This window comes from Esox lucius, chromosome 19 (assembly GCF_011004845.1).
Source record: "Esox lucius isolate fEsoLuc1 chromosome 19, fEsoLuc1.pri, whole genome shotgun sequence".
NCBI classification, from domain to species: Eukaryota; Metazoa; Chordata; class Actinopteri; order Esociformes; family Esocidae; genus Esox; species Esox lucius.
In genome coordinates this window covers 32,000,606-32,024,596 of record NC_047587.1, presented here as the reverse complement: position 1 = coordinate 32,024,596, position 23,991 = coordinate 32,000,606, and the positions used below count along the sequence as shown (strand labels likewise).

The following is a 23,991-nucleotide window of genomic DNA, read 5'->3' as shown; positions in this document are numbered from 1 at the left end:
ACAGACCCAGAGATGGCCCTTAAGCATCCACCCCGGTTGCCGGCCCTAGCCATTTGGGGGCCCCCTCTCCCCTAGCAGTCCGGGGCCCTAAGCAACCGCTTATGTTGCTTATGCCTAGGGCCGGCCCTGATCCAACCCCACCCTCAGAAATCAAGCTCCACACAGCAGTAGTTCAGGAAAGCCTTTTCTGCTTTATTACAAAGAAAAGAACCCTTGAATGTCAGAAAATACAAGATTGGTCTGTATTCATTTTTTTCAAATTATACATTTTTCCTTTTCCTATGAAATGCTGCCGTTTAAACAGCTTTAGCTGAAATATGTCCATCTGTCCTTGCTTTGGACTTTGACTAGTTAGTTTGTTTTTTGGGTTGGATGTCCTTGTTTTTTGCTCAGAATTAGGCCTTTCCTTGCCTTTTTTGTTGTTGTATTTCTCCGTAAGTGCCCATGGTGTCGTGTGACGCCCTGTCCAGCAGATCCAGAAATGTCCTGTTTTATCCACATATTTCTTCCATGCTGACCTCCTAAAAATGAGGTACAGCAGGGCAAAATGTTTTCCAAAATAGATGTCATATATATATATATACATACATATATATATATAATATATACACATTCGTACATACATCTTTAGTCATGTGATGTTCGAAAATAAAAAAATGTACACGTTTATTACAAAATCGTAACAAAGACTGGAAAGTGTTTTGCTTGCTCTGGAACAACAAAGCTGGGGTGTTGTCCACAGGTTGAGAATGTTCACTACAAGTCTCTGATTTGGGTCTATTTTGAAACCAGACAGAAAATCCCTGTCAAAAGGAAATAAGGGCTGTGGGATCGATTGAGAAGAGAGGGAATGTACAAGAGAGGTTGAAAAGAGAATTGGAAGGGGGGGGGGGTAGACCAGCACGTCATCTTTCCAAAACAAAACATGAGGGAGTGTTTTCACAAAAGCACAAACAATCTGTGATCTTTTATTACTAAATAGTGCAACAATGAACATTGCAATTCTTCGGCCCCTTTGTTCGCACGTGATGTACCTGTTGGTCTTCCCCACCTTTCTCCATTCTTAACACTTTATGTTGGAAAAATGAGGCACAACCCTTGTTCTGTCACTGTAAAGTGTGCCGGTGTTGCCAGTTTCCCTGCCTGGGATCAAACAGGCTTCTGATTCAGAGACGTAAACAAAACACAGACCCTGCTCAATAACCAAACCACAAAAACTAGGAAATTAAAGGAATAAAAACAGAACAAGTATAAGTGTTTGGGCAGCACATCATCTGGGAAAGGCAGGGCTCAGTTTTCCCCACCTATACATGGTGGTGAGCACCTCCTGCAGTCAGTTTAGTCAGATCCTCAAGGAATAAAAACCAGGATGGATGCCTGGACCACAGCGCCCTCCTCAGGCTGGGAGGGAGGTGTGCATGGTCAGCCGTACCCCTGGGACTGTATTGTACTCGGCCTCAGAAGGCCTGCTGGGCTGGGTTGTAGTTGAAGGTAGAAGGGACATGCGGCCTCTCTTCTAGCTTGTCGTACTCCAGGTGGAACTCCTGGAGGGATAGAGAACACACGATCAGCACTGTATATGGGAGATGTGCTAAGTTAATTGCCTGAATGAGATGACTAATGAACAAGAATTGGTCATCCTGGATATAAATGTTAGGCAACAAAGTCCAAATACCAAGTTGCACTTATTTTTTGTTTGAGTGAAGGGAACAATTTAAATCGAGTCAATGTTTTCTAAAAGACGAAACATTAAGGATTAGAAATGTCATACAAGCAAATCACACCCCCGAGTCTATATGTGCATTTATTCATTTCCTTCCTTTCATCTTCACTTAAGGTAAAATGACTGACAACATTCCCACTTACAGCTATGACCTGGGAATTAACAATGGGTCAAATAATCCATCAATGTGAATGATATGGTAAAGCCTTCAAGGTCACTAGACCTCAACCCAAATTAACATCTATGCGGGATTTTAGACAGACATGTTAGCCAGCGCTCTCTACCAAAATCATCAAAACACCAAATGAGGGAAAATCTTGGAAGAACGGTGTTCCATCCAGTAGAGAAAGACTTGTAGATTCTCTGCCAAGGCTTATTGAAGCTGTTCTGATGGCTCGTGGTGGTCCCACACTACTGAGACACTGTGTTGGTTTGTCCTCGTGGTAGTCCCACACTACTGAGACACTATGTTGGTTTGTCCTCGTGGTGGTCCCACACTACTGAGACACTGTGTTGGTTTGTCCTCGGGGTGGTCCCACACTACTGAGACACTATGTTGGTTTGTCCTCATGGTGGTCCCACACTACTGAGACACTGTGTTGGTTTGTCCTCGTGGTGGTCCCACACTACTGAGATACTGTGTTGGTTTGTCCTCGTGGTGGTCCCACACTACTGAGACAGTGTTGGTTTGTCCTCATGGGTGGTCCCACACTACTGAGACACTATGTTGGTTTGTCCTCGTGGTGGTCCCACACTGAGACACTGTGTTGGTTTGTCCTCGTGGTGGTCCCACACTACTGAGATACTGTGTTGGTTTGTCCTCGTGGTGGTCCCACACTACTGAGACACTGTTGGTTTGTCCTCATGGTGGTCCCACACTACTGAGACACTGTGTTGGTTTGTCCTCATGGTGGTCCCACACTACTGAGACACTGTTGATTTGTCCTCGTGGTGGTCCCACACTACTGAGACACTGTTGGTTTGTCCTCATGGTGGTCCCACACTACTGAGACACTGTGTTGGTTTGTCCTCATGGTGGTCCCACACTACTGAGACACTGTGTTGGTTTGTCCTCATGGTGGTCCCACACTACTGAGACACTGTGTTGGTTTGTCCTCATGGTGGTCCCACACTACTGAGACACTGTTGATTTGTCCTCATGGTGGTCCCACACTACTGAGACACTGTTGGTTTGTCCTCATGGTGGTCCCACACTACTGAGACACTGTGTTGGTTTGTCCTCGTGGTGGTCCCACACTACTGAGACACTGTTGATTTGTCCTTGTGGTGGTCCCACACTACTGAGACACTGTTGGTTTGTCCTCATGGTGGTCCCACACTACTGAGACACTGTGTTGGTTTGTCCTCATGGTGGTCCCACACTACTGAGACACTGTTGATTTGTCCTCGTGGTGGTCCCACACTACTGAGACACTGTGTTGGTTTGTCCTCATGGTGGTCCCACACTACTGAGACACTGTTGATTTGTCCTCGTGGTGGTCCCACACTACTGAGACACTGTGTTGGTTTGTCCTCGTGGTGGTCCCACACTACAGAGACACTGTGTTGGTTTGTCCAAGTGGTGGTCCCACACTACAGAGACACTGTGTTGGTTTGTCCTCGTGGTGGTCCCACACTACTGAGACACTGTTGATTTGTCCTTGTGGTGGTCCCACACTACTGAGACACTGTTGGTTTGTCCTCATGGTGGTCCCACACTACTGAGACACTGTGTTGGTTTGTCCTCATGGTGGTCCCACACTACTGAGACACTGTTGATTTGTCCTCGTGGTGGTCCCACACTACTGAGACACTGTGTTGGTTTGTCCTCGTGGTGGTCCCACACTACTGAGACACTGTGTTGGTTTGTCCAAGTGGTGGTCCCACACTACAGAGACACTGTGTTGGTTTGTCCTCGTGGTGGTCCCACACTACTGAGACACTATGTTGGTTTGTCCTCGTGGTGGTCCCACACTACTGAGACAATGTGTTGGTTTGTCCTCGTGGTGGTCCCACACTACTGAGACACTGTGTTGGTTTCCTATTAATTGTCACCTGTCTGTATATTATTTCTAAATATTAATAAATGTTTTTGCATTTGGTAACCAACTACATTACATTTGATGGTGAGGACATATGTTACAAATAAATTAAAACACAGATGTGCTTGTTTCAGTTCCTTAATGGCAAAGCACCTCGAATTTAAAGGCTCTTTCATGAGTCATAAAGGGTTAGGCTCTTGCAGACTAAAACCAGCCTGCTTGTTATCCGGTCTGGTGTCATTAACAACTTTTCACTAAAAACTTTTCTTATTAGGCACCTACCAACATTTTCATTAAGTTTCTTGTATTACTGAATCTATCCAGAGCAGTCTGACATTTTGTTACTGACAAATGTGTAAAGACAGTAAATATAGTATTATTCAATTAGGCTTAATCCATATCAAGGCCAATATCCAGAAATGTAAAGGATTAATGTTAAGTGTATTGATTAAAAGGTAGCAGATACTAAAGCCAATACCTTTACCTTGGCTACCTTCCTCCAGTTAAGACAATCAAAGAAGTAGTAGGTCCCCCTCTCGTAGGTGTTGGTCTTTAACGTGGGCTCCATTCCTGGTGCCCGCGTGATCCACACCCGCTCCTCCTTGTGGTACCGCCAGTCCCTGTTGAAGCTGTGCCATACCAGGCAAGAGAGGGAGACGGAGACACACAGAGAGATGCCATTTCTACACAGTGAAGTCAGTAAAGACAGAAGGCAAAATTGTTTGTGTTCTTAACTCCACCTAGAGGTTAAAACATCATTACGTAATTTGAGGGTTCCAATAATGTTCCAGATTTTTTCACTCATGTTTTATAAACTGATCCTGTTGACACTGACAGGACTTTGGTCTTTATATGCTTATTGTTAAATTATTATATTTTCTACTAACATGTTTTTGTCTATGGCAAGCTGATTTAACATTCCCTGGAACTAAATAATCAGTATTTAAACATTATTAGCACTTAACTCTTAGTTTACTAGTGATTATAGCAATGTTTTTATTATTATTCAGACACAAGTACTTATTGTTTAGTTACTAGTAACTATTTCAAGAGTTACTAGCTGGTATTCAATTTTAAGCAGACACTATTTAATAGAAATGCATAATATTTCAACATTAGTAAAACAAGAAGTTTTAATATCTTAATTTGAATAGTTGAGGAAAAACTACTAGTATTTATTTAATAGCGGATAAAGATATTTATTATTAAAAACATGAACAAATTAATGCACTAACACAGTGAAGGGGGAAATTATTTGATCTCTTGCTGATTTTGTACGTTTGCCCACTGACAAAGAAATTATCAGTCTATAATTTTAATGGTAGGTTTATTTGAACAGTGAGACAAAATAACAAAATAATCCAGGAAAAAACACATCAAAAATTTTATAAATTGATTTGCATTTTAATGAGTGAAATAATTATTCGACCCCTCTGCAAAACATGACTTAGTACTTGGTGGCAAAATCCTTGTTAGCAATCAGAGGTCAGACGTTTCTTGTAGTTGGCCACCAGATTTGCACACATCTCAGGAGGGATTTTGTCCCACTCCTCTTTATAGATCTTCTCCAAGTCATTAAGGTTTCGAGGCTGACGTTTGGCAACTCGAACCTTCAGCTCCCTCCACAGATTTACTATGGGATTAAGGTCTGGAGACTGGCTAGGCCACTCCAGGACCTTAATGTGCTTCTTCTTGAGCCAGTCCTTTGTTGCCTTGGCCGTGTGTTTTGGGTCATTGTCCTGCTGGAATACCCATCCACGGCCCATTTTCAATGCCCTGGCTGAGGTAAGGAGGTTCTCACCTAAGATTTGACGGTACATGGCCCCGTCCATCGTCCCTTTGATGCAGTGAAGTTGTCCTGTCCCCTTAGCAGAAAAACACTCCCAAAGCATAATGTTTCCACCTCCATGTTTGACGGTAGGGATGGTGTTCTTGGGGTCTTAGCCAGCATTCCTCCTCTTCCAAACACAGCGAGTTTAGCTGAGTTGATGCCACAGAGCTCGGTTTTGGTCCACAACAGATTCACCCAGTTTTCCTCTGAATCATTCAGATGTTCATTGGCAAACTTCAGACAGGCCTGTACATGTGCTTTCTTGAGCAGGGGGACTTTGCGGGTGCGGACAGGATTTCAGTCCATCACTGCGTAGTGTGTTACCAATTGTTTTCTTGGTGACCATGGTCCCAGCTGCCTTGAGATCATTGACAAAATCCTCCCGTGTAGTTCTGGGTTGATTCCTCACCGTTCTCATGATCATTGCAACTCCACGAGGTGAGATCTTGCATGGAACCCCAGACCGAGGGAGATTGACAGTTCTTTTGTGTTTCTTCCATTTGCGAATAATCGCACCATCTGTAACATTCTCACCAAGCTGCTTGGCGATGGTCTTGTAGCCCATTCCAGCCTTGTGTAGGTCTACAATCTTGTCTCTGACATCCTTGGACAGCTCTTTGGTCTTAGCCATGGTGGAGAGTTTGGAATCTGATTGATTGCTTCTGTGGACAGGTGTCTTTTATACAGGTAACAAGCTGAGATTAGGAGCACTCCCTTTAAGAGTGTGCTCCTAATCCCAGCTTGTTTCCTGTATAAAAGACACCTGGGAGTCAGAAATCTTTCTGATTGAGAGGGGATCAAATACTTATTTCATTAAAATGCAAATGCATGTTTTTTATTTCACTGTTCAAATAAACGTACCATTAAAATTATAGACTGATCATTTCTTTGTCAGTGGGCAAACGTACAAAATCAGCAGGGGATCAAATACTTTTTTCCCTCACTGTAACTAAAACATTGTCAACAAGCATCAATTGGAATAGTTATTAGTAAATAAAGACTAAGCACTAGTGGCTGGTTAAAAAGGCTTGCCATATTTATCATTATAAAAACATTTATGACATAAACCTTCATAGCACGAGGGCCCTAAACAGGCTAGTACTGGTCCTGTCTGAAAGAAATGGAAACCGGTGGAACTACTTAAAGATATATTTATTAATAAAACCTATTCACATGGAGTGGCTGCTGTGCTGTTTCCTCCCACAGGTTGTTGGAAGACATAATGAAAGCAATGAATCGTTAAGATTGCAAAATAGACCTTCATGAACAATACTTAAGGCATTTACTTTGACTTTGCAGCAAGGTGAAACCCCAGGGCAAAAGGAGAAACACAAGGCAACAAATTATTGAACTGATTCCAACTTCAGTTCAGAAATTGCATGAAAACAACCTTATTATAAGTCAAAAGCACTAAATGAAACAGCCTCGGGTGTCAGTTGGCAGTAGTATAATACTCACAGCTCTACTGCTGCCAGGAGCTGGAGCAGGTCTCCTCCATTCATGTAGTACAGGTAGAACAACAGGTCTTCACCGTAGCGAGCCAGTTTAATCGCTGCCAGCTGAGGAAGAGGAAGAGAGAATTATGGTCATCAGCAACACGCATCACGTTTATTTTTTGACGAGAATCAGATCAATACCACTTTGAAGGGGCATTCGAGCGGTTGGACTACTGATCCATCACCTACCTTGTCCCGTATGTGGATGTTGGTTAGGTACTCAGATGGAACATGGAAGTCTGAAACAGAGGAGGCACCCAGGTCACCAGCAGGTTTAGGGCTGTGTGTGTATACAGGTCTAACTATCCTAGAGGGGACCAGCAAGGACATTACAACAAGGAAAACTTCACTTTATTTTCACAAAAACTTTCCAACTTAAGTTACCATTGTGGGTTACGTTTTTGAGGAAATAATACTTAGAATGGGAATAACATCTGTGGTCTCTATTAAGACAATAGAAGTGTATGCGTTCAAGTTAACATCTTACCGATGTCTTGAGGTCGACACGGTGCTGATGCCCAGGGGGACGCAAACTTGGGGTACAGGTTTCTGTCACGAGAGGATGAATGAATAACAACATCATAGAACATCTGATAACACAACCTAACCCACAGAGGGATCTTACTCAGGAGAGTTGAGGTTCAGTCCCAGCGTTGTGAGGTCACTGCCCAGCGCCAGGTGCACCATGCCTGGGTCCGTCTCCGCCGCCCGGATAAACGTCAGCAGGCCGATCATCCCGAACTGGTCGGTCACCATTCCCCCAGGAATGTTAGTCACCCGTCCTACGGAGGCGGCCAAAACGAAGGTTAGGGACACGAAACAATCACCAGGGAGATCTCTTTCCCAGGAAGTCCCCAGAGGGACACAAGGAGAGGCAGGACAGGCTGAATTGACTCACCGTCCGGTAACACCTGAATCCCTTTCTTCTGATTGTTGTTCTGTGCTGAGGTGGTCTTGTCTCCGGGGAACTTAGGCCCGTCCACACTAGACGTGCTCTTACCTGTAGAGTTTAAGTTCTGCGCAAAGCAAAAAAATTAAATAATGTAATGAACCTGAGCAAAAAACCCAACGAACACTGTGGAGCATTATTCTGAATACAGGATCTCTGCTCCATTGATTCGGAGGTGAAACTCTTGAATATGCAGTGGCTCTTGTTGGGTAAAATATTGAGGCCATGCCTGTCTGTTTCGGTTTCTGTTTCACCCATGTTGAACACGGCGGCGGCAAGACAGACGGACAGTCGCTAGGCTGCAGGAAGCCTGCCTGTGTGACTTACAGTTTTGCTGTCGTCGTTGCTCAACGTAGGGTCCTTGTAGTTGGGACCAGGCAGTGCGGGGAAGTCCTCGTTGTGGATGGAGAAATCCTGCGTCGGTTCGTTCGATGGCTTCGTCACCATGCCAACTGATGAGGTCATGAGATGAAGAGAAGAGGCTTCTTAAATAAATCACCACAATGAGAAAGAAGTTTAGCTTTGGGTTATATACACACACACACCATTGGAGAAGCCCCAATCGCTTTTTTCATGAATATAAATCCCCACCGTTTACATTTAGAGAGACAAGTGGACGAATTCAAACTGGCCCCACAGTGATATGAAGAAATGTTTTCAACTGCAGTGCCAATTTAGCATCCAAGCACATGATAAGTCCAAATCATGTTAGCCCACCCAGTCGAGCCCACTATTAGAAACGCTTACTAGATCGCTATTGACAGTTCTTACCATAGGGGGCCCTTCCAGCTAGTGGGTTGAGAAGTGGCGTTGGGTTTCCGCTTCCTTCCCTCCTATTCCGGTCCGCTAACGCAGGGAAGTCTGATAGGTCTAGCCCCGTCACGTTTTCACTGCCGTCTGTGAGAGGGAGGGTAAGACTGGTAAGAAAGCCACATGGGTAGGTAAATGGATGTTACTATTCCTGCAGACAACAGCCAGGTCGGGGTTAAGGACAACCAGCTGGACGCGTCAGCAGCTGGTCAGACTCAGCATAAGATAACTGGTGATAAAACAGGGACACCACCAACCCGTGCCGTTGAAGATGTTGCTCGATAACGAGTTGTTCATCCCGAATGCCTGGTTCCGGTTCATCCCGAATCCCGACATGCTACAGAAACGCAGAGACAACATTAGCGTTTTGCAGCCTCGCGACTCCTTTCCGGAACCCGATCGGACCCGTTCCGTTCGAACAAGCCCATGCACAGCCGGGATTTACCTGTTGATGGTGAAGGGCTGCCGGGCAGGCTGCTGTTTGGGCATGCAGATGATGCTGGGGGAGCTGCGGTTCGGGCTGCCGAGCCCTGAGCTGCCCATGCTGTTGGTCCTGCCGCTGCTCATCCCGATGCTCTGGCCCGCCTGGGAGTGGTTCAGCATCCCCCGCGAGTTGATCGGGAGGATCCCCCTGTCAAGGACACATGCCGGGTTAGGGCTCAACTGACAGGCGAACGGAGTGTGCTGACATAAACCAGGCGACGACTGAACTAATGACGTCCTGGAACGACTGAGCTGAGTGACCATTCCATGGCATTCAATCAAGGTGTGTTCTCGGTCTCCTGTGTCTCACACACCTGCTTGGCGAGGGCGGGGTATGGAGAGACATGGTGGGCACCCCCGTGGTGGGCGTGATATGGCTTGGTAGTTGGGAGCCTTGTGTTAAGCTGCGGTTTAACTGAGGCGTGTTGTTGCCCATGCCCCTTATCGAAAAGCCCAGCGCACCTGAAACAGGGGAGAGACAATCAAAATGGGGCTCTTTTACCCAACTGCAAAGTGACAAACTGGAAATAATGAGGTTAACCAAAAGTGCCTAGCCGAACAGTATCGAAGGCTTTCTTTGATGATATTTATTAAATATATTACACAGTGAGGTCCAAAAGGACCTCAGAGTGTGACGTATGTTTAGAGGTTTTGGCACTGTACTGAAGCACTTTGAATGGTACAGGAGGCTATGTCATTAAACTGCAGGCGGCTGTCACGTCAGAAATTACAGCATGTTTAAACATAGTCCAACCGTTTTAGGAAATAAAAGTATTTGGACAAATTCACAAGTCAGGTATTTAGCATTTGGTCCCGTATTATGACTACATCAAACAGATCACTGTAGAAACATTGGCAACAATGCCATGCTGGGAGGGAGAAATCAACAGGTCAACATCACAGCACTGACCTGATTCCACTATTACTGCATATATATGTTCTGATATTACATGGGTAAAACTCTTTAAGTCTGCTTAGCAGATATGCGTGATTAGACTAGCGGAGGAACTACAACAAAAGGAATTGGTCCATCCTTTTAAGTTATTGGAAGGTCTATGGGCCAAACAATGCAGCTAGACCTTGTATTTTTGAAACAGAGTAGACTAGTTGCTGTAGGCTACTTCAGAGAACACGAACACTCACTCAGCCAGGCACCAGACCGGTTAACAAGCAGGACGGTTTTACGGTCTGCAAGAGCCATGCATCAGTAATCAAATGCTGTAGCCTGGATCACACAATGCAGTACCTGGCAAGTCATTAGCTTGCATTGCACAAGAAATCACTGGGGAAAGTGCTATAAATGAGTAGGCTAAGTTGAGCACACTGGAAATGTTCCTTAATGTGAAGATGCTGGTATAATGACGCTGCTAATGTTAGGCAAACTCAATGGCCACATCAGTACGTACATCTGCATGTTAACGAAAAGGCAAATCTTAAGGCTTCCTGTCAATATATAAAGCATGCAGACATGGACATAGGGTGCATTTGATGTTTGACCAAACTTTAGAATGGGTAAGAAGCCGAACCTAAACGTCTTCAAACGTGGTATGATTGTAGGTGCCAGATGTCATGGTTCCAGCATCTCAGAAAAACGTGTTTAATGACAGAGTTCAGAACAGGATGGCCAGACCCACTCAAGCAAACAGAAAAGCCACAAACACTCAAACAACCACTCTTTACAAGAGTGGTGTGCAGAAGTGCTCATCGAACACACAGAGTTGAACCTTGAAATGGATGGGCTACAGGAGAAGACTACGCCAGGTTACCTTCCTGTCAAGCATTGTTAATGACCATGTGTATCTTTTATGGAAACAGTCTACCAGCTTACAAATTAATACATCCAGCAGGACAATGTGACATGTTGCAAAGCATCCGTTATCATGTAGGGATTCCAGGGACAGGAGAGAAACTTCAATTAACTTCACAAATCTCAATCCAGTAGAGCAACTTTGGCAGTGTTTCCCTCTTATTGTAATCTGAGTGGCGCCCCGCTGCTGCTAAATTGCAATGCCGTGCCCCAGAAAAACTGAATATTTCTATGAAATATGTTTTTTCACCAATCTGAGCGCAGTTTACCATTGCACGATGTTTACTATCGCATGAGCATCAGAGCAACAACATCCTGCACCCGACGTTCAGAGTATCAAGCTAGCAAGCGAGGTCAGAGAAACGTAACTGGCTGTGTCTGTGAACATGCACATTAATGTTGAACTGTCCGTAGGCAGTTGTCACATTGATATAAACAAGGTAGCCATCGTCTGTGCGGCAAACAAAAGCAAGAAGCTAGCTAGCTAACTGTCACAACTCAATAGCTACAATCGGCTACTCTAGATTATCATCATGCATGCAACATTAGAGATTCGGCAGCAACAATAAGAACTCCAGTTTTAGTTTTTTACCTTCAAAACAAAAGTCTGCGGTGTATATTGTGTATTGCTCACATTTTCAAAGGAAAATCTATGTGGGGAAAAATATAAACTAAACCAAATGATTATATAATATTTAAAAAATACTTTACATAGGGTAAAGAATATTATAAGGTGGAGCACATTGAGAGAAGGTAATGGAGCACATTATATTAAGTTAATATAGTATAATTGTGTTGTAAATCCAACCACCTGAGCCTTTTGCGTTGTTCATGTCAGCGCACAACCTGGTGAAATTGGAGCTCCACAGCATGTGTGGCCGACAAATATGCAGACTATGCAAAGCTATCGATTTAGCATGGACGAATATCCAGCATGTTGTTGAATTCATGCCACCAACAACTCAAGTCAAAATGCGGTCCTTCCCGATATACAAGATAGGTGTATCTGAAGACTATAGGGACAGAACCGACAACATCTACACAAAGCTGACAAACAATGGGCAGTAACTCTAAGATAAAAGGATACGAGGAGACTAAACTATAAATGCATTTACATTTGATGTACTCCTTTGCAGTTACAGGAAATGAATGCATGTAAATGGCTATAGGTTGATCTACAGCACGAGAAAAAAATATTCTCTCTTTTTCCTCCCGAAAAATACATTTTCTGGAGGAAAAAAACCCCAGAAAATGTTCAGAATGTTCTGGATTCATGGGTCATGCATTTTTTGAGACATTGGATGTCCAGGGTGGGAGGGATAAGCAATTATCCAGCCGAGGAGACATGTAGGACCTGGATGGAGGGCAGGTGGCAGCAAACGACCCGTTCTGCAAAGCATACAACTAGTCCGTCTACTTCTGCAGTGGCCAGACACAAAACCAGACGTGATGGCGGAGGCCAGGATGAACTCCACCACTGACATGGACAGCCGGATCAGGATTAACCAAAGGATTTTTTAATTCAGCTGCTGTTAAGTTCATCAGCTGGTGTGCATTCTTAGTGATGGCTGTGATGTCATCCCCCAGACCTGAGATTGTGAAACATCATGGTCTCTAGGAACTTAAAATGCGCCAACAAACTAACAGGTGAGGGCATAATATCAAGGGTTAGAGGTGGGGGTTAGACGGAACCAGGACACCAGCCAGTTACCCGCGAACATTAAGTGTTGAAACCATCAAATGTTGTGCCATTTGCAAATTTAGTAGCTTGTTGGAAGTACAGTTGTTGGTGTAGAGCAGGGGTATTCAAATCTTACCCAATGAGGTCTGGAGCCTGCGGTTTTTCTGTTCTACCTAACAATTAAGTGCTCCCACCTGGTGTCCAAGGTAAAAATAAGTGCCTGATTAGAAGGCTGCAATGAAAAAATGGAGTGGAACTGGCTTCGAAACCTTGGGTTATATATTAACAATAATACATAACTTATATAGCACTTTTTCTGGGACCCAGTGCAGCGCCATCAACACCTAGATCGCTGAGCCTGGGGAGGAGAATCTGACAGCTCACTGTATCAAAGATGATACTCAGGTCCAGGACCATCAGGACGTTTAGGGCACCAGCATCAGCAGGGGTGAGGAGGGCACAGACTACTTTGAGTAGCGCGGTTTCTGTACTGTGAAGTGGAAGCAAGCCAGACTGAAGAGGCTCATGTACGTTATTGGTGAGGAAGTGAGTTTGGAGTTTGGCAAGGAAAGGGAGGACTGAGATGGTCTGGAAGTTACTGAGGATGGAGGCGTCTAGTCCGAGCGTCTTTAAAATGGGGGCGACTGCGGCACTTTTGTAGCTGGAGGGAACAGTGTCGTGGGTGAGGGAGAGATTGACAATGTGTGAAAAAGAGCAGGCAGGCTTTAAATAGAACTGTAGGAAGGGAATCAAGAGAACAGTTGGTACTCTTGGATGACATTATGAGGTTAGAGATGTAAGTGGAGCCAATGGGGCTGAATGTGGAGAGGTGGGATTCGGGGGATGTGGGCGGGAACAGAGACAGGAAGTTGACAGGGGGAGGGACAGCAGAGGAAGGGTGATCCAGCAGTGATTTATTAACTGATGTTATGTTGTCTTTGACTGATGAAAGGAGCTAGCAAGCAGGACAGAGGGCGTCGATCAGAAGATATCAGCACAAGGCTGGGGTAGTATGCTGAATCTTTGTAGTCTGTAGTCTTGAAATGTTGTGCCTAGCAATCAATGTATACTAAAACTATAATAAAATAACTATAAAAAAGGACAGATGTGTGAGTTTGTCAGTAATAAGCTAGGCCATTCTACAAGCCAAACCATAATAATGGGCTACTGCCTAGTGTGCGTAGAGTCTAATATTCCCGTAAAACACTGAACGGTTTAAATACGATGCCTAGTCGGGCTGTGTGTGTTTCAGGAGACTGAGTGAGTAGTGGAAGAGCTGACGCCTAGTACAATCAGAGGGGTTATGGTTGGTGCTCAAAATCCTGAGGTTGTTTTATCCTGCGCATAAAATCACATACAAAAACGAAAATATACACACTAAATCTGCATTTGACACGGTCAGGCTGGAAATAGTAATAGAGACCAAAGACCAAACTATAGAATACTGTAATATACAAATTCTGAATTTGTCCAAGTGCTTTTGAATCCCTCTATACAAAAAAAGTGTTGGAATTTATTTATTCTAACTTAAGAAAAACATCCAGGTATGACTTCATCACCAAGTTCATACATATATTCATTAAAAAGCAGAGTAGGAAAAAACAGAAACCAGAGGAAGCTTACTGTGTGGGCCATATAAACTGGCACCAAGCTGGGACAGTTGACCTGATGATGACGGGGAGGGAGATGAGAGCATCTGGAGGGAAAAGAGAGGAACATATAATAATTAAATATTTGCAAATATAGCAAACCAGCACATTCACAATAGAGAAAGAAGTGGACAAGAAGTGGATTTACTTACTTCAAGTTCAAACGGAGCAGTGCTCGGGACGTGCGATCGAGCAGACAGAGCACTCACATCTTTGTCTGACCGATGTGAGAACATAGACGGCTGGCTGTAGTACATGCTCTCATCCGGGTAGTCGCTATCGACCCCCTCTACAAACTTTTTTCTCGTAGCACTGAACATGCCGTTTGTCACCTGCAGAGATAGGGATGTGGGAATACGTTTTTACATCACAATTCCACAAAAGTGCATAAAAGTGTAGTTTTGTTGACAGCAATAGTCATACCAGACTGCCCTTTTTTTTTACTATTAAGGAACTGCAGGAGCCAAACACAAAGTCACACGGTTAGTGACTACGATCTACTCCACTTTCAGTTTTAATTAGTCCAACCTCACATCTCACCACCAAACAACAACACGCCCACACCTTGCGCAACGAGTGCACACAGTGCCCTACAACAAAACACATATAATATAGCTTTTAGTCCTGATATCCCACTGTTGTGCAACATGGCCTTTGCCAAACTGTGCGGCCCTGCCGTTTTGCCATGGCCGAAATCAACAAGCTTCTGTTCAGGTGGCACCAATTTCACAACACATTCCATTTATTCTCAAAACCAAACTTTCCTTGTCCAAGAAGTCTTTGTCATTTTCTCACCATGTGAACATGGCAGATACTGGAGACATAGTAGTCTACGAACCTCAGTCGCTTACATAGTTAATAACAATGTTCAGCTATTTTAGATTGTTGGTTATCACAGAGAAGCATACAATATTAGTACTCTGCCAATGACTGCACTTGTTTTAGTTTTGGGCAGTATCTAGAATTTAAAATAAAACGGACAATTCTTGCAACTTGCATATTTTTTGTATGTTGTTTAGTAATGTATTAATGCTAAGTCTACTGTTTTAATGCTCAGTCCACTATTATTATTTGTTTTTATTTCTATTGTACAAAACTGCTGCACCAACAGACCAGAATCAATTCCTAGTACGTTGTAAAACTTAAACTATTTTTGATTCTGAATAGACAGGACTGATGGACATAGTTTTGTGTTGCTCAGCAGTGGGCCAGAAAGTATTCATTTGAATAGTTCTACCACCAACACAATAGTTGTGGGTTTGAAGCAGGGGTTTTGTGTGTGTGTGTGTTTCGGGAGGGGGTGCACAAAACATTTGTGCAATAAACATTGTAAGTCGCTCTGAATAACTGTCAGGTAAATTACTTAAATCTAACTATAAATGTAAAAAAACAGGGATATCAGTATTTGCTATTTTACTTGCTGTCTGAAGACTCATGTTGTCCAACTGTAATACTAATTAGTTAGACAAAGCAGGTGAAAACCAAACAGACAACAAAATAAATTAATGTTTAGTTTTGAAAAGGGGATAGTAGCAACAATGGGATTTATAACGGTCTTGAAAACTCTTCGGTAAACTACGATCGTTCCACCCAAACCTGTGACGGTCTATCGATTACAAATAAAGCAGGTTCAATGAGGAACATGTACCGCTAAAACCGATACAGCATAGAGTCAGGACAATACTTCAAATGTGGCATAATGCTCTACAGTTAGAGTCCCTTATAAAGGGGAATGGGACGATAGACTAATATTTAAGTAGCCGTACACGTATTTTATAGAATTAGGGATCTAATAAAACGGGGATCGTGTGACATTGAATTGGTGATTAGTTAGAAATCGGTAGTTACAAAAGGAAGAGGCTTGATATGTTCGTTAGAAATCTAGACACTGGCTGTCACGAGGAGTATCAACATGAACAGGCAACATTTTAATCGTTATCTTTTGTAGAGTTAAATTGCCCCCAATTTGCGTGGCAAGTCGTCTGAAAAGGATACATTGTTTATCATTCAACCGTACAGTAGCATGTTTTGGCTATAGCGTTCAACTATGCCATGGTCGGTAACACAAAACATGGGTTATAGTTAACCAGGTATAGATAACTTTAGTTAACCAAGCCAACAACAAGAACTACATATAGTTGATTACCTAACTATCGAAATAGAGAATCAAAAGGATTCGGGAGCGCTAACGTTAGCTAGCTAAAGCTATTCAGCTAACAACGTTAACTGAATGTTTTTACAGTAGCTATAGCCCAGCCAGAGCCATCCTAGTTAGCTGCCTAGCTATGGCAGCGAGCTAGATAACAATACAGTCAGCGCGAGTCTGACTATAATATACAACGTTAATAGCTAGTTAGATACCTAACCGGCAAACCGTTCACCACAAATTGGCGTTCACGGCAAAGTTTGCTGGTTAGTTCAACAACAAGCATTACTGAACTAGCTAGTTGGCTACAACAAATGTATCAACCCTTGTCAGGCAGTCCGCTTGCCTATAGGTAGCGATGTGCAGGTTGGGCCTGCTATCCAGTTCCCTGTACCTCTCGGTCTCAATTTACGATAGCAGCCACAGACAAAAACAGAGCACATCAGACCGTTCAAATTCACATCCGCCAACGGGCCCAAAATAAACAGAACCAAACGGAAAGCACTACAGTGATACGTAGCTATGTTGGGGCGAAACGATTTAAGTCCGACGAAACGGGTTTTTAAATTTTAGTGGGAAATCAAGAGAAACCTCACCGCATTAATTTCCCTTCTCCTCTTAGATCCAAGATGGCTGTTTATTCTACAATCGAGAGAATCCTGGGTGAATAGCCTTACCCTCTGACCTCTCTACAACCTCCTAACCATTTCCGCACACAAGTTATGAACGTTATACTTCTGTAGTTACAAAGTGGATACAATATTGTATTCGAACCATTATAGTCAGCAGGCTATAATGGTCAGTAAGGTAATTTAGTATGTAATCTATAACTCGTGATAAGCATTTCCCACTTCTATCATTTTGAAGGGATAACCTGCACCTTTTGTCCAAACTAGATGTACTTGATATCCAAATAATAAAGGCCTCTATTGGCCAAAGTGCAGTTTTTGCCTGAGGATCGCCATTTTTATGTAATTACCTGGGTGCAACGTTAAACTTAATTGGCTGATCCTTCTAGATGACCAGGTTGGAGTTAGTGGTAAGCCTATGATGTTGGAAGTGCCATGCAGTTGACTACATAAAAATGGCAACTAAGATAAAATTGTTGTATCAAAATGACTGCCATGTAGGACCGATCTACAGATCAGTCTGCATCATAAATATGTATTATTATTGTACATCAGTCAGTCACAATTGACCCATCTTATATTGCAGTTTGATTGTTTTGAATGTGGCCTGCATTACAACAACACAATAATTAATATGAAAACAGACTGGGCCATAACACCAGCCCTCACAACTTTCCCCCTAAGTAAAACCAGTCAAAACCAAAAGCAGTTTGATTGCCATCTTAAGTGCTGGTTCAATATTTCAAAAACGGACCCCTCTGCCATTGATTTAGCTTGAGGGGACGCACAAACAACTTTGCTCACTTGCAAGATTGATATCAACCAACAATTCAAGTCAGTGTAGACACAGTTGGAATCAAGCTTAGCTCTTTTTTGACCTCATTGGTTTCACTCTGCCATGAGGACAATTCTTTGTCTCAGCCTGCATGCATGAAGGAATGTAAAATCCAAATGTCCAAGTCATCCCACCCACAACATTTTACCTAAATGCCTTTTTTAAATTGTTTAATGTTTTTTCCGCATGCCCTGTCTTTTAGACAGCATGTCAAATGCCTTTTACTCAAGAGGGGCTTCTGTCTAGCCAATCCACCCTAAAGGCCTGACTAATGGCGTGCTACAGAGATGGTTGTCCTTCTGGCAGATTATTCCATCTCTGCATAGAAACTCTGAAGCTCTGTTAAAGTGGCCATTGGGTTCTTGGTCACCTCCCTGACCCTGGCCTTTAATTGATTGTGTATGCCTCTCTAGCCCTTCTTTCGCGGTTACTTAGTTTGGCCAGACCACCCACCGTTCTCCAGGGAACTTTCATTTGCCAGATCTATGTCTTGACACAATTCTATCTAGAAATCTACAGAAAGACATCTACAATCAATTCAATGAATCTCAAGGATGTTTAAAGGACACAGGATGCATCAGAGCTCAGTTAGGAGTGATATGGCCAAGACAAGAGTATGAATATGTATGTACATGATATATTTCAGTTATTCATTAAGTATTCTGTGTAGATTAATGGCAAAAAAAATGATGTAGTCAATTATAAATTATGTTATTAACACAAACAACAAAAGATAAGTCAGTCCAGCATTTGATTCTCTCTCATGCGATGTAAATTAGCCCTAAGTTGATTAAAAGTTTCCTATACGTGGTAAATTGTGCACCAGAATTAAATATTGGTGCACAATATTTAACATGTTAGTAATTTAACAGATGCTCTCATCCAGATCAACATGAAGCAGTAGTATATGCTTTTATTACTGGGAATCCACAACCCTGGCTTTTCAGGCACCATGCTTTACCAAGCCACCCAAGACCAAAGTTTGTGAAACTCATTATGATGTGTCGCCCATTAGGTACGAATCACCTTCATTCCATAAAGGATTTTAACAGTATTCCTATATGTGTATTTCTAAAATGTTAGCATCTTTAATAATTATTATAGTTTTTTAACATTAACTAAATGTTTCTATATGTTATCCTCATTTGTGCCAATCTGTAAACATATGTTGTCCCTTTAAACCTACAGTATTCACCATAATACATTCTGTGGATGGAAAAACATATTGCTTATTATGTTGTCTTATTGTACTGTATGACTGCCTGGCATAAGCCACCAGGTGAAGTGTATAGACTGCTTAGGGAGGACCTGAGCTAAAACAGTCTGTTAGAGCACATGAAGGCAGAGCAGACAGAGCGTAGCCCTTCAAGCCTGATAAAGGAAATTTAATTATTGCCCTTTATCTGGTTAGAAAATAGACCAATGAAAGTACAAAAGATAACATAGTAAGTCATACTTCAGAGTATACCAACAAGACTGTGGATGATAACACCTAACAGCTTACAGAGAATTACTTGATATGGTTATATAATTGAATGTGGTTCCACTCGTTGCAGTAAGAGCAGATTAAGACATATATGGCCAAAAACAAGTTAAACTCACACTAGAGTACATAGCTCTGCCGTGATTGAGTCCCACTGTAATCTTCTTAAAAAGGAATTGAAACAGAATCAGACTGCATATGGTACACTTCCTGGAAGCTCGTTATAGCATCATCAACCAGCTGTGGCTTGGTTCCCTCGTGATAGTGATAACCTCCAAACATTCTTAGTTCACACTAAGTCAACATCTGAGCATAGTAGACTAAGCAGTTGAGAAAATAAACCAAATTAGGACTCATTTATTTTGGATTGTGGTCATGTGTGTGTGGTGCTAATGTATCAGTAGGCCAGCTAAAAGTAAAACTAATTTATACTTTTTGCCCATGAACATGGAGGGGAATTTTCTGGATAGGGGTGGGTAATCTCCACTGTCCGGCAACCTGCAGCTCCCATTGAAAAAGCACTGGAAGTCAAGGATACAGATGATATCAATGTTTCTCTGTGGCCACAGCCTAGCCTGTAGCTGACAAATCCCAGACCACTCTGGCATTTACATGCCCCTGATATGCCTCTTAACTTTTTTTGGAGTCTGGTCCTTCATTTTCCACTCCCTGCAGCAAGCACTTCAAACCACCTGATGATTTACTGCTTTTCCAGTTTGACCAAAACACTCTCTGGCTCTCTTACGGCTGCCTGCAACACTGTGTTCATAGCTCAAAAACATGACAGACACTGCTAACAGACACACATGAATAATGAATGGCCATCCAGGCTGTGTGAGGACTTGTAGGCAGCCGGGAATGTAGACCACCTCCACGCCTTCTGATCAGTTAACACCTCTTACACTTATCCCCACACTTGTGTTCCAGAGACCACAGACCATGCCCACCACCCCCTTTCTTGTGTTATGACGAGGGCGAAAGTCATTAAGCACAAATGGGGAGGAGTAAGTTACGCGTCATTTGCTACTGCTTAACAGCCTAGGCAAAGCCAAGAGCCACAGGCAGAGAGAGAGCCAACATAAAGGTCTGTGCAAGGGTCTTGGAGTATCGACATCACTTTCACTAGGTGGAACACAACACCGGCATACAGCTACTTGGAGAAAAGCTGTAAAACAGAATGTGTCAGTCTTACTGTGAGAAGGATCCATTCAATCCATAGGAATATCTGAAGTGAGTATTTTCTTATTTAAACCGTCCAGTACAATGTCCTGCTTGTCTGGGGGTCACCATAAAATTGTTTGATGCCGAGACTGGTAGCTTGATATTGGAATTGTCTTTCTGTGTGTCAATTAAAAAATATGTCTTTCAACCAAATATTCAAGTTTTTCTTGTGTTATTATTGTCTTTTGTAAAACTACTTCAGGTTTGACTGCTGATAAAGCATGGGCTTTTCAGGACTTTTTCTCAGCTCTGCGGCTAAATCAGAGGTGAGTGTGGGGCAGCATCTCTGGGAGACAGGCTGTTAATGATGGGGAACGTCATTCGTGGAGCTGTGGCCTTCATCCCCTCGGAGCGATGCCAGCGTTTCCTGGTGGGTGACCTGAAGGAGATGCCTGTCGATAGGACGTTGGACCTCAGCAAACTGCAGCTTCGTCGCCTCCCTATGGCTGCCTGCCTGTTCAATGAGCTGGTCAAGCTCTACCTGAGCGGCAACAACCTGAGTAGCCTACCTGCAGACCTGCAGGGCCTGAGGAAGCTGCAACTCCTAGCTCTAGACTTCAACTGTTTTGAGGAACTGCCTGCAGCAGTTTGTCAGCTGCCCCAGCTTAACATCCTGTATCTGGGCAACAACCAACTCTGGAGCCTCCCCAGGGAGCTTGGCAAGCTGAAAGAACTTAATACTCTGTGGTTGGAGACCAACTGCTTCACTGAGTTTCCAAGTGTGGTCTGCAACCTCCCCAACCTCAAGACCCTCCATCTGGGGTACAACCAGATAAGCAAACTGCCCATGGAACTCAGTGGGCTGGAGGAGCTAAGGAGCATCTGGCTAGCCGGGAACCAACTGTGTGAGTTCCCACCAGTGTTGCTCAAAATGCACTTTCTTGCTGTGATTGATGTGGATCGCAACAGAATCTGCCGCTTTCCCGGTCTGTCCCATTTGCAGGGATTAAAACTGGTAATCTACGACCACAACCCCTGTGTGAACGCACCTGTGGTTGCGGAGGGGGTAAGGAGGGTTGGACGCTGGGCAGACAGCTCGGACGATGAAGAGGATGATGAGGATGGGTTGAAAGTGTGTGAGACATTGACTGAGGTGAAAGAGATTGCCTTAGAGGGGGAGTTGGAATCACTACTTGAAAAAAGTTGTGGAAGCATCTGACCTTCAGCCGTGATTAGGGTGGAGGACAGGATGCCAGTCAAGTGGAGCACTTGCTGGAGGGAGGCCATATGTCTCGGCATGCTACACAGGAAGACAAGCCTGATGGTGTTGGGTTCCAAATATGGTCAGTGCTGTGATATGGACCTAAACACACAGATGACAAATAATAAGCTGTTACAATTGGTTTTCCATTGTAATGAAACATGGAATAGTGTGGAGAATCTTAAATTACATATTTAACTTTTAAGTCTGTCTTCAGTATTCAGTTTATTTTGCAGGTGATTTTTTAATCAAAATATTTTTTTGAGACAAGAGGAAATTCTGCTAAGTGTCCAGGGTTGGTAGGTTTCTAAGTGTAATTTAACATACCTCGTTAACTATCCAAAATAATATAATTGTATGGGTAATAAAATAATAAACTGTAAAGGATGACCAAGAACTGAGTGAAATCATCTGTTTACTTTCAGCTACCATTATCATTCTTTACCAGGGTTTAGAAAAGACAAACAGGGTCCATTAAGTACAATTTGATGGTTAGATTGTATGATTGAATGTAATATTTTTCAACATGAACGTTGAAAGGTTTCTCACCGTGAATGTAGCCTAAAAAAACTGCAAACCATGGTTCAGTTGTCTTTACACAGGCATCAGAAACGTCAGTTCATTTTAACAGTGCTAGAAGAAAATCAGATGAAACATGGTTTAACTTCTTTAAAAGTACACATCCAACTATTAGAAAACAACACCATATTTGGTTTGATTTTAATTAAAGGTGATTTGGTCACTAAAAACAGGTTTACCCCTACAACTACCATAGACGTTTAGCTAATGGTGGTAACACATTTTAATTTGGATTTTTCTGACATTTTTATTTTTTTATTTACAGAAACTGTGGGGAATGCTAGATGGGAGGGTTCTTCTTGAAAGACCCTTGATGTATTTGAACCCTTGATGTAGCTGTACATGTACCCTGGAGGCAGCTGCCTTAGACTGGCGGACCTCCCTTGACCTGAGGTTAGCTGGAGCTTTGATTGGTTGTGCAAAGAAAAAACAAACATGTATTACAGTTTTTGTTGACCCATAGACTATTTTCAGGGTGAGGAACTATCCAAAACCATGTTGAGAAATAGTAAAATTCTCCTCTACACTTATTACATCTTATAAAGGTGCCATATTTTTCACTGCATTATTTAAAGTAATTCAGTAAATATAATCTGATTATATTTTAGCTAGTATTATTTTTTTTTTATTAGATTGGGTGTAAGTGATAACAGTTACTCCCCAAACCTGTAGGTGTTCCTATTCATGAACATTAGCTGGGGTGAGTATAGTGTAAAACATTTTGAGTAGATATTTTCATTAAAAGATATTAAAGATATTGTCATCACATACCTGTTAATTCACAGAGGCAATTTTGAGACTACTTAGGCAAGAGGTTACTAATTACTTTACATAGAATTATTTAATTTTCCACATAATTCTACAAAATTAAATGTCTACCTTCCGAGGCTTATTTCGGTGAGGTGATTAATATCCATGATTGATGGTTAAAGTCAAGCTATGCACATCTCCTCCAGAATTATGCATAATTTAGTCAGACAGAACCTTAGATTTGATTTAAAGGCTTTTAATGGGTTTTAATATTATCGCAGGAGCTTTAAATTTATGATAAAAACCCAGATATATGAAACTAGGCATAGACTATTTTCACCATCACCCAGAGATAGAGTATTATGCTATTATGCAGAGTTAGAAGGTTACAAGAACAAATGTAATCAAATATGCTGTAAACTGTATTTTAATTTCGAATAGTTTGTTGGCAGTACACTACTGTATGCAAAATGTGTGATGATGATTTTGGTCTTGACAGGCATTTTCAAATAAAGACTTATGAAATACTGCAACCATGAATTTACCTCTTTGTAATTCTACCAATGAAATTAGTGTTATTGATGCTTAGATAACCTAACTGGGAGAGTTTCTGCATGGACAACACCATTGACAGGGTCTGCTATTTTAGTGTCATCTGGTAAGGACTCAAACTTCA

General features: G+C 42.6%; 2 protein-coding genes across 7 annotated transcripts; one reads left to right on the top strand and one right to left on the bottom strand.

Moving 5' to 3' along the window:
• Nucleotides 1-168: 168 nt before the first annotated feature.
• Nucleotides 169-19,710, bottom strand: cnot2 (CCR4-NOT transcription complex, subunit 2). 5 transcript variants are annotated; one of them, XM_010884171.4, is made up of 15 exons: nt 19,684-19,710; nt 14,624-14,803; nt 14,446-14,518; nt 9,649-9,796; nt 9,297-9,482; nt 9,109-9,188; nt 8,813-8,938; nt 8,369-8,526; nt 7,991-8,108; nt 7,718-7,874; nt 7,580-7,641; nt 7,282-7,331; nt 7,055-7,155; nt 4,244-4,394; nt 169-1,544 (listed from the first exon to the last, which is right to left on the bottom strand). In XM_010884171.4, the coding sequence occupies exons 1-15, from the start codon at nt 19,693-19,695 to the stop codon at nt 1,458-1,460; spliced, it is 1,689 nt and encodes a 562-aa protein (XP_010882473.1). In that variant the 5' UTR covers nt 19,696-19,710; the 3' UTR covers nt 169-1,457. The 5 variants fall into 5 exon arrangements, with proteins under 5 accessions (XP_010882473.1, XP_010882475.1, XP_010882474.1 ...); XM_010884173.4 differs by having other exon boundaries at nt 4,250-4,394; XM_010884172.4 differs by having other exon boundaries at nt 8,369-8,523.
• A 598-nt stretch (nt 19,711-20,308) lies between these two features.
• Nucleotides 20,309-23,855, top strand: lrrc10 (leucine rich repeat containing 10). Of its 2 annotated transcripts, none has more exons than XM_010884180.4 (2): nt 20,309-20,794; nt 21,020-23,855. In XM_010884180.4, the coding sequence occupies exon 2, from the start codon at nt 21,090-21,092 to the stop codon at nt 21,942-21,944; it is 855 nt and encodes a 284-aa protein (XP_010882482.1). In that variant the 5' UTR covers nt 20,309-20,794; nt 21,020-21,089; the 3' UTR covers nt 21,945-23,855. The 2 variants fall into 2 exon arrangements, with proteins under 2 accessions (XP_010882482.1, XP_010882480.1); XM_010884178.4 differs by having other exon boundaries at nt 20,310-20,794; nt 20,988-23,855.
• Nucleotides 23,856-23,991: the final 136 nt, after the last annotated feature.

Coding starts and splice junctions, on each gene's coding strand:
- cnot2 (XM_010884171.4), bottom strand. Junction 9,189..9,296: donor CAGCCCTTCACCATCAACAG/GTAAATCCCGGC, acceptor GCGTTTCTGTAG/CATGTCGGGATTCGGGATGA. Junction 8,527..8,812: donor AGCTGGAAGGGCCCCCTATG/GTAAGAACTGTC, acceptor GATTTATTTAAG/AAGCCTCTTCTCTTCATCTC.
- lrrc10 (XM_010884180.4), top strand. CDS start 21,090: ATGATGGGGAACGTCATTCGTGGAGCTGTGGCCTTCATCCCCTCGGAG.